Consider the following 14,235-nt stretch of genomic DNA (forward strand, 5'->3'; position numbering starts at 1 on the left):
AACACCCTGTAGAATTGTTGATGTTGGTAACATAATAAACATAGAAATATTTTTGTGAATATCTTAAAAACGAAAACCGAACGGCAGTAACATGTATAGGACAAAGTTGTTCGTAATGATGACAACATATTTCAAGGTCATTGGAATCAGTGAAGGTAGTTAATACTTAGCCTCATGCTATTTTTAAAACGGAAACTGTTACCAAAATGAAACAAAAAAAAAGTTAAAATGTGATTCTTTAGTTATAAAATACCATACTTACTTTTTTACACAGCTAAGAAAATTATTCTCAGCATGTTGCTTGAATATCGTTGACTCATTCTAAATGGTACTGTTCCAAACTGCATCAAGTAAACTTATTTATACTTTGTATATTTATAACGGATAGACGTATCTACTCATAAAGTGCTCAGGCAAAGCTTGTATCTTATTTGATTTTAAGTATATAAATAGAAGATTATAACTTTTCAGTCGATCCTCGTATAACGTCAAAATATTGAGAAATTTTGTTTACATCGATGTGCAGGGTGTTTTGCAATCTTGTTTCCTATTTGATATTATGACAAAATTGTAGCCTATAATTATGACAATATTGTGTTCCATTTTAATTAAACCACGTTTTTATATCCTAAAATATACATTACTTGAAAAGACTTGTTCTGTTTCAAGGTGACCTTTGTTGTTTTAACAAGTATGCTTTCATCGAGTCACATTCATAGTCTATCTCATGACTTAGTCATCGATATAAATATTGGTGGGTTTCAAGGTCTTTCAAGATCATTTTTATTGCTCTACAAATGCAGAAGATATTATGAGATTGTAACAGTAATTTCATCTAAACAGATCGGGTGGTCATCATAAAACATTCTCCTTAGAACAAAGAAAGACTTATTTTAAAGACTTTCTCAAACAACGTATAGTTCAAGAAATAATTGCGCGCGGCTATGTCTTCGGATGTTATACACATATAAATATCACATTTATATTCATATAATTAAATATTCGTATAGTTTTTCGTACAAGTTATCACTCTAAATTGGTTTTTAAATATAAATAAACATTTTGTTCATTAAAATATGTATCATTTACTTGTATGCATTTTTGCCAACAGATTCCTAATAAATAAATGTAATTTCTAAACCTATCGTAATCATTTTAATTAGTAGTTTACGTGTGATTTGATATTTGAGTTTATACAATTGTTTGCGTCTTTAGTGCACACTATTGAGAAGGTGACACATGTTGTCGGAAGTTCCGCACAATGGCGTAGCACCTCTACCGGGTGAATATTATAATTTTGTACTATGGTCAGACAGTTTCTACTTGGCGTCGCGAGTGTAGTTTAGAGTTGTAATGTTGATGCAACATACTCACTACGCCATTGTGCTGGACTCTCAGCGCATGCGTCGCCTATCCCACTACTTTGCGCAACTTATTTTTCCATCTGCACTGGTCCCAAGTTTCATTCAGTTATCCAATCATTGCTAGATATGCGAATCGCATGTTTGCTGAAAGGTGTGTGTTTTCTTTTGTTTCCAGGCAAGTCCACCTTGACCAGTCGAAGCCCGACCTGCCAGTCAGTGGCGTCGTTAACCACAAAACACCCAACAAGAAATCACCTTCTAACTTACGATAATAATAATAATAATAATACTAAGAATAATAAGAATAATAATATTAATAATAATATTAATAATAATATTAATAATAACATGAATAATATGAATAATAATAATAATAGTACTAATAATAAGGATAGTAAGAATAATAATGGTACAGTAAATAATCGCTCAACTCGAGCAGTACATAATCATCAAGATGATCGAAAAACAACAGTTAATGCAACAAGAAAAAGAAATGAACCGGGCTCGCCCGGCAAATGTAAACCGGGCAGCTCCGCCAATAACTCTAAGTCTATATGTAAGACACTAAGTGATAATAAGACTAGCTTTAGCGTACTAAACATTAGGGTACTAAATATAAGCATAAATCTACGATTAACAGGGGATAAGTGCGCAATCGGTGAAGGGGTACCTAGCCTAGTTAGGATACCCAAGTCTGATCGCCCCTCATCAGGCCACTTCTCTCTCGACTCTCTTGACAATTACTCTTTATTAGGGTCCTGCCTTCATCCGGGCAAATACAATAACGTTAAGTCTAATTCTAGCCTCCTAAGTAATAATAACGATAACTACAAGTCTGTGATATTGCTCAGCTCAACCAATAACCATTATTTCCTCCGCGTCGAAATGGACGGTGGTGCGATCGCAATGAGACTAAGAGCCCATTGGAATTCATACAGATTAATGATGAACTCTTCTTTCGACGGTTTATTGTTAGACAAACGATTGCTTTCTGTGCCGCAGATTGAACACCGTAGAATTATGAAAATATTCTTGACGAATAATCAAATTGAGATGATCAAGATCCTGCAGAATTTTGTGTCAAACTATTTTAAGGACGCACGGAGAGAATCATGTTCGATATGTTTATCATCGATCGAAATTGATACAAAGAACACCGAGTTCCCAGTAACACAGGAGCCATCATACGAACAGGAAATCAGGGAAAGATTCTTGTCCGCTGCAACTCAGTTCGACAATTCTGAAACGTTCGCAGACCATGCATCTTTAACCGAAATTCAACTGGAACTACTGAAATTTCAATCCACATATCTATTTTTGAAAAATGAATCTCGCCTTCCGTTCTACGTGAAAATGATGGAGAAATTACTGACGCTTACTCTAAAGGGCATAAAGACATCTAAGATACTAAATCTCCTTTCATCCGAGGTATTTGAAAGGCTATCGTGCATCCCTAAACAGATTTCGTTGAGAAGTACCGTTTCAAAAGTGAACACTACGTCCATAATTATCGAATTTTGTCTCATGGAAATTAACGATAAGAAGAAGGAGGAGGAGAAAGAGGAGATGGAGGTGAAGAAGATGAAACAGCAGCAGATAAATATGAAGGGGAAGAAGGAAATGTTGGGAAATATTATGACCATCAATATCGATATATCGTTTGTAAACAATAATATTGCGTTAACGAGCATTGAAGAAACCTGTAAAGAAATATCAAAGTCGCCTTTAAATTTCGTAATACCGAAGAAAGTTAAAATAAGTGATAGATCGTCGAACGAAGAATCAGATTTGATGACTAAGGAAGGGGATAAGGTGGCCACCAGTTCTTCCATTACGCTTATCGTTCCCGGAAACGAGCTAACTGACCAGCCTCCGCGACCTCTCCCGTTGAGAAACGCGCCGAAACGCGCACAATCCTCTCCTCCATGGCTCGACCTGGTCGCGAGCGAGCTGACGCAACGCGCATGTGTTCCACTCTCGTTAGATTGTAAGCTTTATGTGGTTAATAAACTTAGCTCTAAGATGATTTGCGATTTTAGTATTATGAGGAAGGGGATACCGAGCCACGAGACTAGCTGCGAGACTAAAACTAAAACGACACATCTCCGTGTCCAACTCTTGAGTATTTCTTCGACGGTGAATGGGAAGAAATTGGCCTTTAACGTACAATATTATATGACTGTGAACGAAGCGAATCGAAACACTGAAGCAGATCATCAAACCTTTATTTACAGTAAAACTATCGTGATCACTCGGCGGTATTCGTTGACGAGAGCGACCGCAATCTATCGTACAATTTGGGATCCAAAGAATACAAATTTCCGTGCTCTCCTCTCCGAGACGCTTAGAAGCGCGGGAGTCGCGGACAGTTTAATCACGACAGAACAGGATCGGACGACCCTAACGGCCGCGAAGGCTTCGGATCCTAGCACCGGGCCAGGTGGCAGCAAGGTGTTCGGACCCGGCGGCAAACTTACAAACAGCGCTGCGTTTGTGTTCCTGTTGGAGAACCGTAGGCGAATGCTCGATCATTCGACACCGACAACCTCGAAGAAAGAATATCCAAACGTATGGTTTACGATAAGAACCTCCGAAGCAATAACTTTGAACTCGACGGAAGAAACAATGGCAGAGATGTTGTCCTGGGGAATTAATGGTATTAGTGACGTGGCAACAATTACTGTTGGTGCTCTTTTATTTCAGGATAATGTTAAGTCTAACGAGCCTATGGGCGCTTATTTCGTGAACTATAGCTACTCGAAGCCGTATATGCGTGACGGCGCCGAGTTTGTTAAGGCTCTTTCTAAGTCTACTATAGGGAATAGATTTAGCTTTAAGGGGGAGAACCAAGCCGAGTTCGCTCTCTACATTCCTACTACGACTACCTGCAAGCCTACGATGACGCTTAAACGCCAATCTGCATCCCGATTAATCGGTGTACCTGGATCTCGGCCGAACTACTTCGAGACATTATGGCCCGACCAAATGCACACTCCTCACGATTTTTATGACAGTTTGCCGAACTGTAGAACTGTGGGATATCGCAATGATTCTCTTCCAGAGCGTAAACAGGAAGAACTAGATTCTTCGCGATCTTTCAACTGCTTTAACGAACAAATGGCGCGTCGAGACGCTGACAAACCTATTGATTCTAATCGAGTAGAAACGATCAAATCTCAAACCGCTATGCGTTCAAATGGCATACGCTATGGCGAAGCGACAGGGGTATTTCGTTTTCGTGGACCTGAGGGAACTACTAATTGCCAAGACACGACGCGCGAGTCAATGGAAGACAATGTTTCTATTTATTACTCATCGTGCTCCAATTCACTGAAACGAACCAAACAAGGACTTCAAGATTTTGTCGATGTGATGACGCTGGAAGAAAATATTTCTTCTCTAACAAATCTCTGTGATTTATATCGATTTAAAGAGACGTACAAACTACATACAGCGGTCGGTTTTCACGCTGACGGGAACAGATTGCCAAGAGATCTAATGCATTTCGATCGCTATGCTCTAATCAAATTGACCTTACAAACTGCCCAGTTCGTTGACAATGAAGATTCTCATGGAAACTACCCGAAATCGATGAAGACTAATGCTGTTACAAGCCGTCAGTACGGTTCGAAGAATTCCGACAGTTGTCAGACTCAGGATCGTTCCAAGAACAGCCAAGACTCGGACGAAAGTCCAACCACTTCGACACAACTGAAAGAAATCGTCGTCCGTACAAAGAATTCGGTTCCTAACCGCTTTGTAAACGAGGAAACTCTCAACTTGAATAGCTCAAACCGAAAACATCTCATCGATCGTGTAAGGAATCTCATACCAGCACTCGTGGGAGGTTCCAACGATACTCTACAAACCCTGAAAAATGAGCTTAAGCGCGTGTTGGCTCTTCTGTTTGGACCAGTTTACGATATGGGAGAGCCCATCTTGGACTACAAAAAGCGTTGGGACATTCCTGCTATTCTTAGGTTAGCCGGCGGTGGTGAAAGTTCATTGAACAACAGTGGATCCACGAATTGGGGATCTACGCAGGCAAGCGCTACCAATAATAATAACAACAATCAATCTGCTTGGGGAGGGACGTCAGGAAACCCTTCCGGAAACAGCGGAAATTCCGGAAATTGGTCCGGGGGCAATGTGAACAGATCTGTCAGTGGCAATCCCAATTCGAATCAGAACTCAGGACCACTCGGTGGACAAAATGTTTCAGGTTAGTCACACATTTTAGTTATTTTATGACTTTAACACTTTAATTTTCACTTCACTTATATATGTGACTCAATTTCTTTATCATTATTAAAAGTAAATACTCACTGAAATATAGTAAGTAAATTAAATCTGTACAGCTTTGTACTAACTTTGTATAGTTAGTACTGTATTATGCAATGAAAACAAAACCTTAAAAACATTATTGTTTGATTTTTGTTAGTTTACAATTTAATCGCGAAACGGAACAAACCTTTCGAACAACCCAACATAGTTAGATTAACACGTCTTTTCCTACCACTATGACTCCAGTATAGTAGCCAGTTTTGTTTTTGCAAATGTTTATAATATTGATATTTTGGTGAAAATAAATAAATGTTTTTGGAACATGTTTTGAGAGCATGTACTTTCAAAGAAGTAAAAAGAAAATAAGTTTTTTCAAAGTTCTAAATCACAATACCCATTATCTTCTTTACTGCCTAATAAATATACTTGGTAATTTAATTTTAAGGAGAGGAAATTATTTGGTGAACATCAATTATTAAGTTGAAATTATGTTCATTTGAATACAACATGTGACATAGTACTACGTATATTCAAAATTTTGTTTAAAATATACCTAGTAATTAATTTTTTGTCTGACTTCCTTCAACACATTTGAAACAAACAGATTTTACGCAATTATTTTAAATAGACGACGACCACAATAGACTATCATAAATACAATAAGAACGAATTTTCAGAAAACAAAACATTTTTAAGTTTTGTCTCGTTTTGCTACATAGGATAATGCAAAGTAAGAAGTGGGATAACTACATTCGATTTACTTTTTAAACTGATAAAGTAATTTGTCAAATGAATTTATACGATTTCAAGTGCCTGGTTTACTTTGCTACTAACACAATGTTTGACGGCAAAATCTTTCAGGTAATGTGAATAAGATGAATAACCCGAATCAGCAATCGAATCAGCAATCGGGCCCACCAACTTCACAATCAAGTAGCACAAGTCAAGGTGGTCAGAACAATAATCAGTGGCCACAAGGAATGTCCAGTAATCCTGGAGGACCTGGTCAAAATCCTTCTATTCCAAATAATAATAATACAGTGCAACAACAACAGCAACAGTCAAACTCCAATAACAGTAATAATCAGCCAAATAATCAGGGTCAGGGGTCCGTAAACACGAATAATACACCTGCTAGCAATAATCCTTCGACAAAACAACAGTTGGAACAATTAAATACAATGAGAGAAGCATTGTTCAGTCAGGATGGTTGGGGTCGTGTAAGTATTATTATAAGTACTCAAGTTTGTGTATACATCTATCTTGTAAGAATAGAACTTTACTTATACATATATATTTAAAAAAAAAAATATATAATAATCATCATATTTATCATTTATATGTAGAAAGTACGTATTAAACAGCTTCTTTATAATTGTATTGTTGTAATTGATAACGTAGGTAGACACGATTTATCATAGCACATGACTATGTACATATAGTCTCATCCTATATTACAAGTTCCATAGTAATTAAAAGATTTTTTATTTTTTTGCAGCAACACGTTAACCAGGACACAAACTGGGATGTTCCAACAACTCCAGAGCCTAGTTCGTCTAAAGATGGAGTTCCTGTGTGGAAACCACCAGTAAATACCGGTACAGACCTGTGGGAGGCCAATATCAGGAATGGTGGTCAACCACCACCTCAGCAACAACCGAAGACACCTTGGGGTCATACGCCAGCAACGAATATTGGCGGTACTTGGGGTGAAGATGACGAAGCTACCGACTCATCGAACATGTGGACTGGGGCTCCTACATCTTCTCAACCGAACACTGCTGCAGGGCAGTGGCCAACAGGCACCGGTAATCAAGCCGGTATGTGGGGAGGTAATACTAGTCATAACCGAATCCCCTCCCGTCTTTACTACCTTAAATACTTTTGTTTAACCTTATAGGCAATTTTGAAATGATTGAAGGTATACAATTTATTTATACTATAAATACGTACAACATATTATCCTTTATTTCATTTGACCATATCATCCTATTTGTTTCATTTAATTCTATTTGATCAATAATTTGATGGAAGTACGGGTGCAGTCTCCATTTATATACATACTTAGTTTGCTTGCTCCCTTGTTCAACCGCTTTTAACATCGATTAACTATTACAAATTTCTATCCTAACAATATGTAGAGCATTACTAAACATTATACGTATTCATTGATTTTTCATTTATCCATGCATATTTGAAGAAAATCCAACAAATCCTATTGCAAATTCCTGTTTATCCTTAAAAGATTAGCCATTATCATTTATGTTATTCGCTGATTTTCGATATCTTGTAAGGAATTAATTTTTATTAATTCGTGTAGAGCATCAACAATTAAAATACTTGCAAATACAATTTTAAAAAGAAGGAAGGAGGAATAATTGAATATGAGATATTTACTATTAAAATTAAGTCATTACTTACTTTTGAAAAATTGACAAATTCTTTAAATATGATAAGAACCTAATTAGTAAAGCATTTCTATATTAAGACAATGCATTTTTTTATTCATGACATCAATTTTACATAAACTTTCGTATATTGACTAATCTAAAAATGCAAGTGTATGGTGAGAGATATCTAATTAATTAAATTTCATTGTAGGTATTAGAAATTACATCAACATATCAAAAAATCAGAAGACAGAGAGTATCATCATTGGATTGACAAGAAAATTATAAGAACAATCAGAAAAGAAAGTATCGTTAGCATTCTTAGACGATCAATTAAAAGAATGTTTTTCGAATCATCAGCAGCTGTATATTAGGACGCATATACACGAAAAATTAGTAACACGCGACTTAAATAATCTTGTCTATTTTTGGAATCAAAATAATTATCAAGGGTGATCGTAATTTCAAATGCTATAATGAAAGCCATACATCTGAAACTTTCAATTTTGGATTTGCAAAAAAGCAATTGCTTGCAAATTTATGTTTATATATTTTTAACTTCTCACTAAATCAACTAAGTATATATATGTATATTTATGTTTCTTCTTAGTAAATACAAACGTATGTCTGACAAAATAAATAATCCGTGCTACTAGATTTTTTATCAGAAATTAATAAATAATATCTCATTTCAAAATATAATTTTAATCACAGTGTATTGTTAACAATATACATGCTCCCCGCGAGAAATAGATCACATAATTAGTGATATTACAAAATTATAAATATCTTCTTACATTAACAAGACATATAATACATATCTTTTATAGGATCAAATTGGGCTGACCCAAGAATCGACCATCGTGATCCCCGTGATATACGTTCTGTTGATCCTCGTGAAATACGAGACCCGCGTGATCATAGAATGTCTCTGGATCCTCGAGAACACATACGTGTAATGGATCCTATGGCTCGAGATCCGAGAATGACAGATATGCGCGGAGACCCACGAGGTATTTCCGGGAGATTGAATGGTGCAAATGCAGACGCCATGTGGGGCCAACCACCTGGACCTCCGCATCATCAAATGGGACATCAACACCCTTCTGGTCCACCAACGAAAATGTTGAATCCTTCCAGCATAAATCAGTGGGCTGGTCCACCACCAAAAGATATTATGCCAGGAAAACCATCAGGTTGGGAGGAACCTTCTCCACCGACACAAAGAAGAAATGTTCCGAACTATGACGACGGTACCAGTCTATGGGGAAATGCTGCAGCTAATCAGAGGACCATTCCTGGAAGCAAAGTTACTCATTGGAAGGATTTACCAACATCAAATGTTACCAGAGGAGGTATGTGTTTTTCTATTACATTTTTACCCTTATTTTTTGCAAAACCATAATTTTAAGTAAAGGAACAGTTGGAGGAACAAACAGTTGTGACTAAAAATTAGTAACTCTGATAGAGTTTGAAGAACTGAGCTTTTTAAAGCATTAAACTGGTTTTTGTAGGCTCACAGTGTCCTCCAGGTATGCCGCAAAATAGAATGCCTGGTCAACCTGGAATGAAACCAGATGTGAGTGGACCAATGTGGGGTCACCCTGGTGCTCCCGGAGGGCGAAATGGTAGCTGGACAGAAGGGCCACACGATACAGGTTCATGGGACGATCCGAAGACACCAAGCACCTGGAATGAGGCTCAGTTGAATCCAGGCACTTGGGGCGGACCCAGTACTCACAAACCCAAACCAATGGGACCTGCTGGAAGTTGGGCAGATAGCGATATGGATCATTCTCCTAGTTGGGGTCATCCTACAAAACCGATACTTACAAAGGAAGTTATATGGGGCAGCAGAGAATTCCGATATCTTTGCGACTTAGGATTCAAAGTACGTAAGAATTGTGAATATCGATTGGGAGCGACTAGAAAATATTTAATTTTTTATTAATTATTTAATATGTAACTTATTGCTATATAAAGATATTTTTGTTAACAAATTTAATGATTTGTTTTTACCTGCAGAAAGATGATGTTGAATTAGCATTAAGGAATCGTGAGATGAACCGAGACGAAGCTTTGGAACTTCTCAGCCAGATTCGGCCTCTAGATCAATGGAGAAGGCATGATGCGCATTCTACTTATGATCCAAGTAATCAGGCTACAACTGCACAAGCATATCCCAGATTTAATCATGTCGCACAGCAAATGTCTTTCCCACCGGTAAGATAAATAATTTTAATATACGACATTCACATTCCAATAGTCTTTTATTTTATAACATCATGAATAGTGCTTTAATGCTCTGTTGTTGGAGCAAGTCTTGCCCCGGGGCAGTCAAAGGGGGTTGCCAATCTTTGTTAGTGTTAGTAAACTGAGCAGTATACATTGTGTCATTTAAGAGTCTTAATTGTGCGGTTATAAAATAAAAAATGCCTCTTTTTTTCTTCTGGTGGTGACAATCAAAACATTTCTGACTCGGTTCGAATATTTCCGTTATCTGGGCCGACAGACTTCTTATGTATACTATTCCGGTAATTGACGGTTAATTGTAGGGTGCTGGAGTAGCAAGCGGAAACACAACTGGCAGTGTAGGAGGATCGGTTGCTAGTGCAAGTTTGTTGAAATTACAACAACAGCAACAACAAGCTGTTGTTCCTTTACAACAACAACAACCTAGTGGCAATGCACCGCAACCACCCTTCAACCAGGTGCGCTTATTAATTATTATCCTAATAGTATTGATCTGTACTTATATGCTCTCGTAGAAGAGTATTTTTTAATCAATATTCAAAATAATATTATCTGTTCGTTTTAGCCTTCTAGAACACCTCAAAATCAACCGAGTACTCAGCAGCTGCGCATGTTAGTGCAACAAATTCAGTTAGCCGTCCAAGAAGGTTATTTAAACCATCAAATTCTAAATCAACCTCTTGCACCTCAAACTTTAATACTTTTGAACCAATTATTGCAACAAATCAAAGTTCTACAACAACTTCATCAACAGCATTCGGTACAAAGTACTATGAAGGGTAATGGACAATCAGTCCTCCAAATCAGTGTACAAATCACAAAAACAAAACAGCAAATAGCAAATTTACAAAATCAAATTGCTGTGCAACAAGCTACCTATATGAAACAACAGCAGCAACAACAACAGCAGCAACAACAGCAGCAGCAACAACATCCTGCTCCACCGTCTCAAAGCTCAGAATATTATAAGAGTTCTGTTCATGATCCCATGTCAGCCTTGCAAAATAGTTTTACAGAATTAACAATGAACAAGGAGCCTCCTATCGTGAGTATCTCTTTATTACAACTATAATTTTAAAATACAATGAACGAGGATTTTGTTAATATTAATGAACAAATTTAATCAGCGTATTTATCTAATAATGGAATGTCACATGTGAAAATTTCTTTTATGGTGTGTTAAATTTTTTCCAGTTTAATCAATCAGTTGTTTACTGAATGGCTGAGTCGTTTAATGTCTTCCAAAGATAATAATCCTACACGATAAGGTAATAACCAATATGTTGTTGCAGAGTCAGCCACAATCAAGACTGAACCAGTGGAAGTTACCTTCATTGGACAAGGATGGAGAGTTAGTTACGAATGAATTCTCGAGAGCACCTGGAACTACCAGTAAGCCAGCAGCTTCATTGGCTGGTTTGACACAATCACACAGTAGTCCTAACATGAATCCTTTGTTGGGTCAAGGAGATGGTACATGGTCCACCAGACTCGGGGAGAGTGGATGGCCCGATCCAGGTAATACGGACTCTACCGATGGAAAGGATTGGCAACCAACTGGTGCAGCTACTTTCACAGACCTTGTACCTGAGTTTGAACCGGGCAAACCATGGAAGGTAATCCATTTCCAATACCGTAGTTTTTACTACATATTTTACAATGTTTCGTATTGGCTGTTTCTACACTTATCGGTATGAAATGTTATTACTTTGTTTTCCAAAATAAGTATGTTCAACTATGTTTTACACTTCTATTTTTGCATTACTATCCTCTTCATTGAATTCATTTGTTAAATATGTTATAGTATCTTATTTTAAATATTCAACTGAAATGGCTGAAGATAGAAAAGAAATTGAAGAAAGTACTGAGAAACATTTGGAGGAGGTAGAGAATTTTTCAGGTCCACCTATATTTAATTTCATTTTAGGGTACACAGATGAAGAGCATCGAGGATGATCCAAGCATTACTCCCGGTTCTGTAGTTCGTTCGCCGTTGTCCTTAGCTACAATCAAGGATCCGGACGCTATATTCAATTTGAGCAGCAAGACATCACCGCCGCCTCCTCAACAACCTACTAACCTTGACACGTCGATACCAAGTTTGAGTAACTCTACATGGACGTTTAACCCACCTGCTACTACCCCTAGTGCATTCACCAGGTAAAATTGTAAAAATTCTCTCATAAAATAACGGCCATGAATGATAACACGGCAAAATGTTTCTAACGAGTAGTTATTGATTATAGGACAAATTCTTGAAACAATTAAATATTACTTTACAGCACTAAAATTACGTGGGGCGAGTCTGCACCACCGCCAACTGCAGTCACATCTGAACTGTGGGGAGCACCTATCAGCAAGGTTCGTGGTCCACCGCCTGGTCTAGGCAACAAAGCCGCCGGAAACACAAGCAATGGTTGGACAGGCCTCGGCACTGTCAGTAGATCATCCAGTTCATGGGGTCTTCAATCCAGCACAAACGCTGGCTGGGTTTCCACCTGGTTACTACTCAAGAATCTAACTCCTCAAATCGATGGTTCCACTCTGAAAACTCTTTGTATGCAACATGGCCCCGTACTGGACTTCCGATTATTCCTTAATCATGGAATTGCATTAACCAAGTATTCCTCACGAGACGAAGCTGTTAAGGTACAGTAATCATTATGTGCCTATATTTGTATGACAATTACATGTTCGTTTATACTCTTAATTATAACATATTAATTAGATAGCAGATTTTATTCAATTCTGACAAACACGAATATATGAAATACAAAATAGTCATAAGAATATTATTATTTGATATTCAACATGTTGAAATTCTTTAGATAAGAAATCAATTTTCATTTAAATGGTTATTTCTGTTAGAAATAACAGTTTTAATTTCGCTTATAAAATCTACATTCCCATAAAAACCCTCCATTAATTATTTAGAATTTAAAACATCTCCTTTTTTATTCATATCCGTATTTGTATAATTTTGTAAGTTAAATATGATTTAAGAGAAATTTGTTGACAAAATACGAAATTTCAGGAGTCATTTTAAACATGTTACTAATTATCCTTTAGTCTTCAATTTCATTGTTAGTCTCGCTGAGTAGTTAATTGACCAGACAATGAAACGATGCTGGAAAAGAGCATCCACTACTGTTGAAAATGTCTTATTTTTACTATAATTTGATGCGATTTCAATGAAGGTGTACTGTAATATCATACAAAAATAATGTTTCCAAGCCAAGAAACTTATTATTTGTTATTTTTCCTTATGATTATCTAACGAACGAAACGTGCCATATAGATTCGTATATTAACAATTTAAACATTTAAAATGGAATCAAGTTCAAAATTACTACATAAATATAAGAAATGGATACTACAGTCTCTGACAATCGAAATGCTAATTGGTCAATATCCCATGTAAATATCTATTATAATTACAGCATCGTTGTGTAAATTCGCAAATGTTTACACACTATTACCTAACTTTTAAATATTTGGCCTAAAAAAATGATTTCACATGAGAGACATATTTAGCATTTGGAAGTGTCTCTTCTCACTTGAGGAACTTCCAATTTATTTCTGTTTTTATGAAATTAAATATACATATAATTTATAATATAGCATAATTGTATAAAGTATAATTTTAATTGACAAGCTAATCCACATAGATAGACGTGTAAACCCGTTTTTCCTTTTTTAACTTCTCACATTTAATCATCTCATGTAAATTTTAGTGATTAAATTACAGTTAAACTGTTCGACATTATATATAATATTATCTTAATGCAGAGGCATTCACTAATACGAAATTATTTAATATAATGAAGTAACTAAATACTAGCTCAGTTTGCATTTTTATTTCATTTAAGAGAATTATAATTTCACTGCCATGAAAAAAACATTTTCGGTCGACTAATGAATTTGCAATAGTAAAAAGTGGTATG

The 14,235-nt window shown here is 36.5% G+C and overlaps 1 protein-coding gene across 4 annotated transcripts in view; it reads left to right on the forward strand.

The window, feature by feature from the left end:
* Gw (trinucleotide repeat containing adaptor protein gawky) overlaps positions 1-14,235 on the forward strand; it is a 56,638-nt gene that overhangs the window by 20,641 nt on the left and 21,762 nt on the right. Inside the window, exons 6-17 of one of the 4 annotated variants that reach the window (XM_078181896.1) lie at positions 1,540-5,586; positions 6,510-6,868; positions 7,147-7,480; positions 8,869-9,393; positions 9,553-9,929; positions 10,064-10,261; positions 10,594-10,749; positions 10,857-11,336; positions 11,584-11,683; positions 11,759-11,907; positions 12,219-12,451; positions 12,574-12,940. In XM_078181896.1, coding sequence (XP_078038022.1) covers positions 1,540-5,586; positions 6,510-6,868; positions 7,147-7,480; positions 8,869-9,393; positions 9,553-9,929; positions 10,064-10,261; positions 10,594-10,749; positions 10,857-11,336; positions 11,584-11,683; positions 11,759-11,907; positions 12,219-12,451; positions 12,574-12,940 — 7,325 coding nt within the window. Of the gene's footprint in view, positions 1-1,539; positions 5,587-6,509; positions 6,869-7,146; positions 7,481-8,868; positions 9,394-9,552; positions 9,930-10,063; positions 10,262-10,593; positions 10,750-10,856; positions 11,337-11,583; positions 11,908-12,218; positions 12,452-12,573; positions 12,941-14,235 lie in introns of all 4 variants that reach the window. The other 3 variants (XM_078181893.1, XM_078181894.1, XM_078181895.1) reach the window with 3 other exon arrangements.

Source organism: Augochlora pura, chromosome 5 (assembly GCF_028453695.1).
Source record: "Augochlora pura isolate Apur16 chromosome 5, APUR_v2.2.1, whole genome shotgun sequence".
NCBI lineage: Eukaryota > Metazoa > Arthropoda > Insecta > Hymenoptera > Halictidae > Augochlora > Augochlora pura.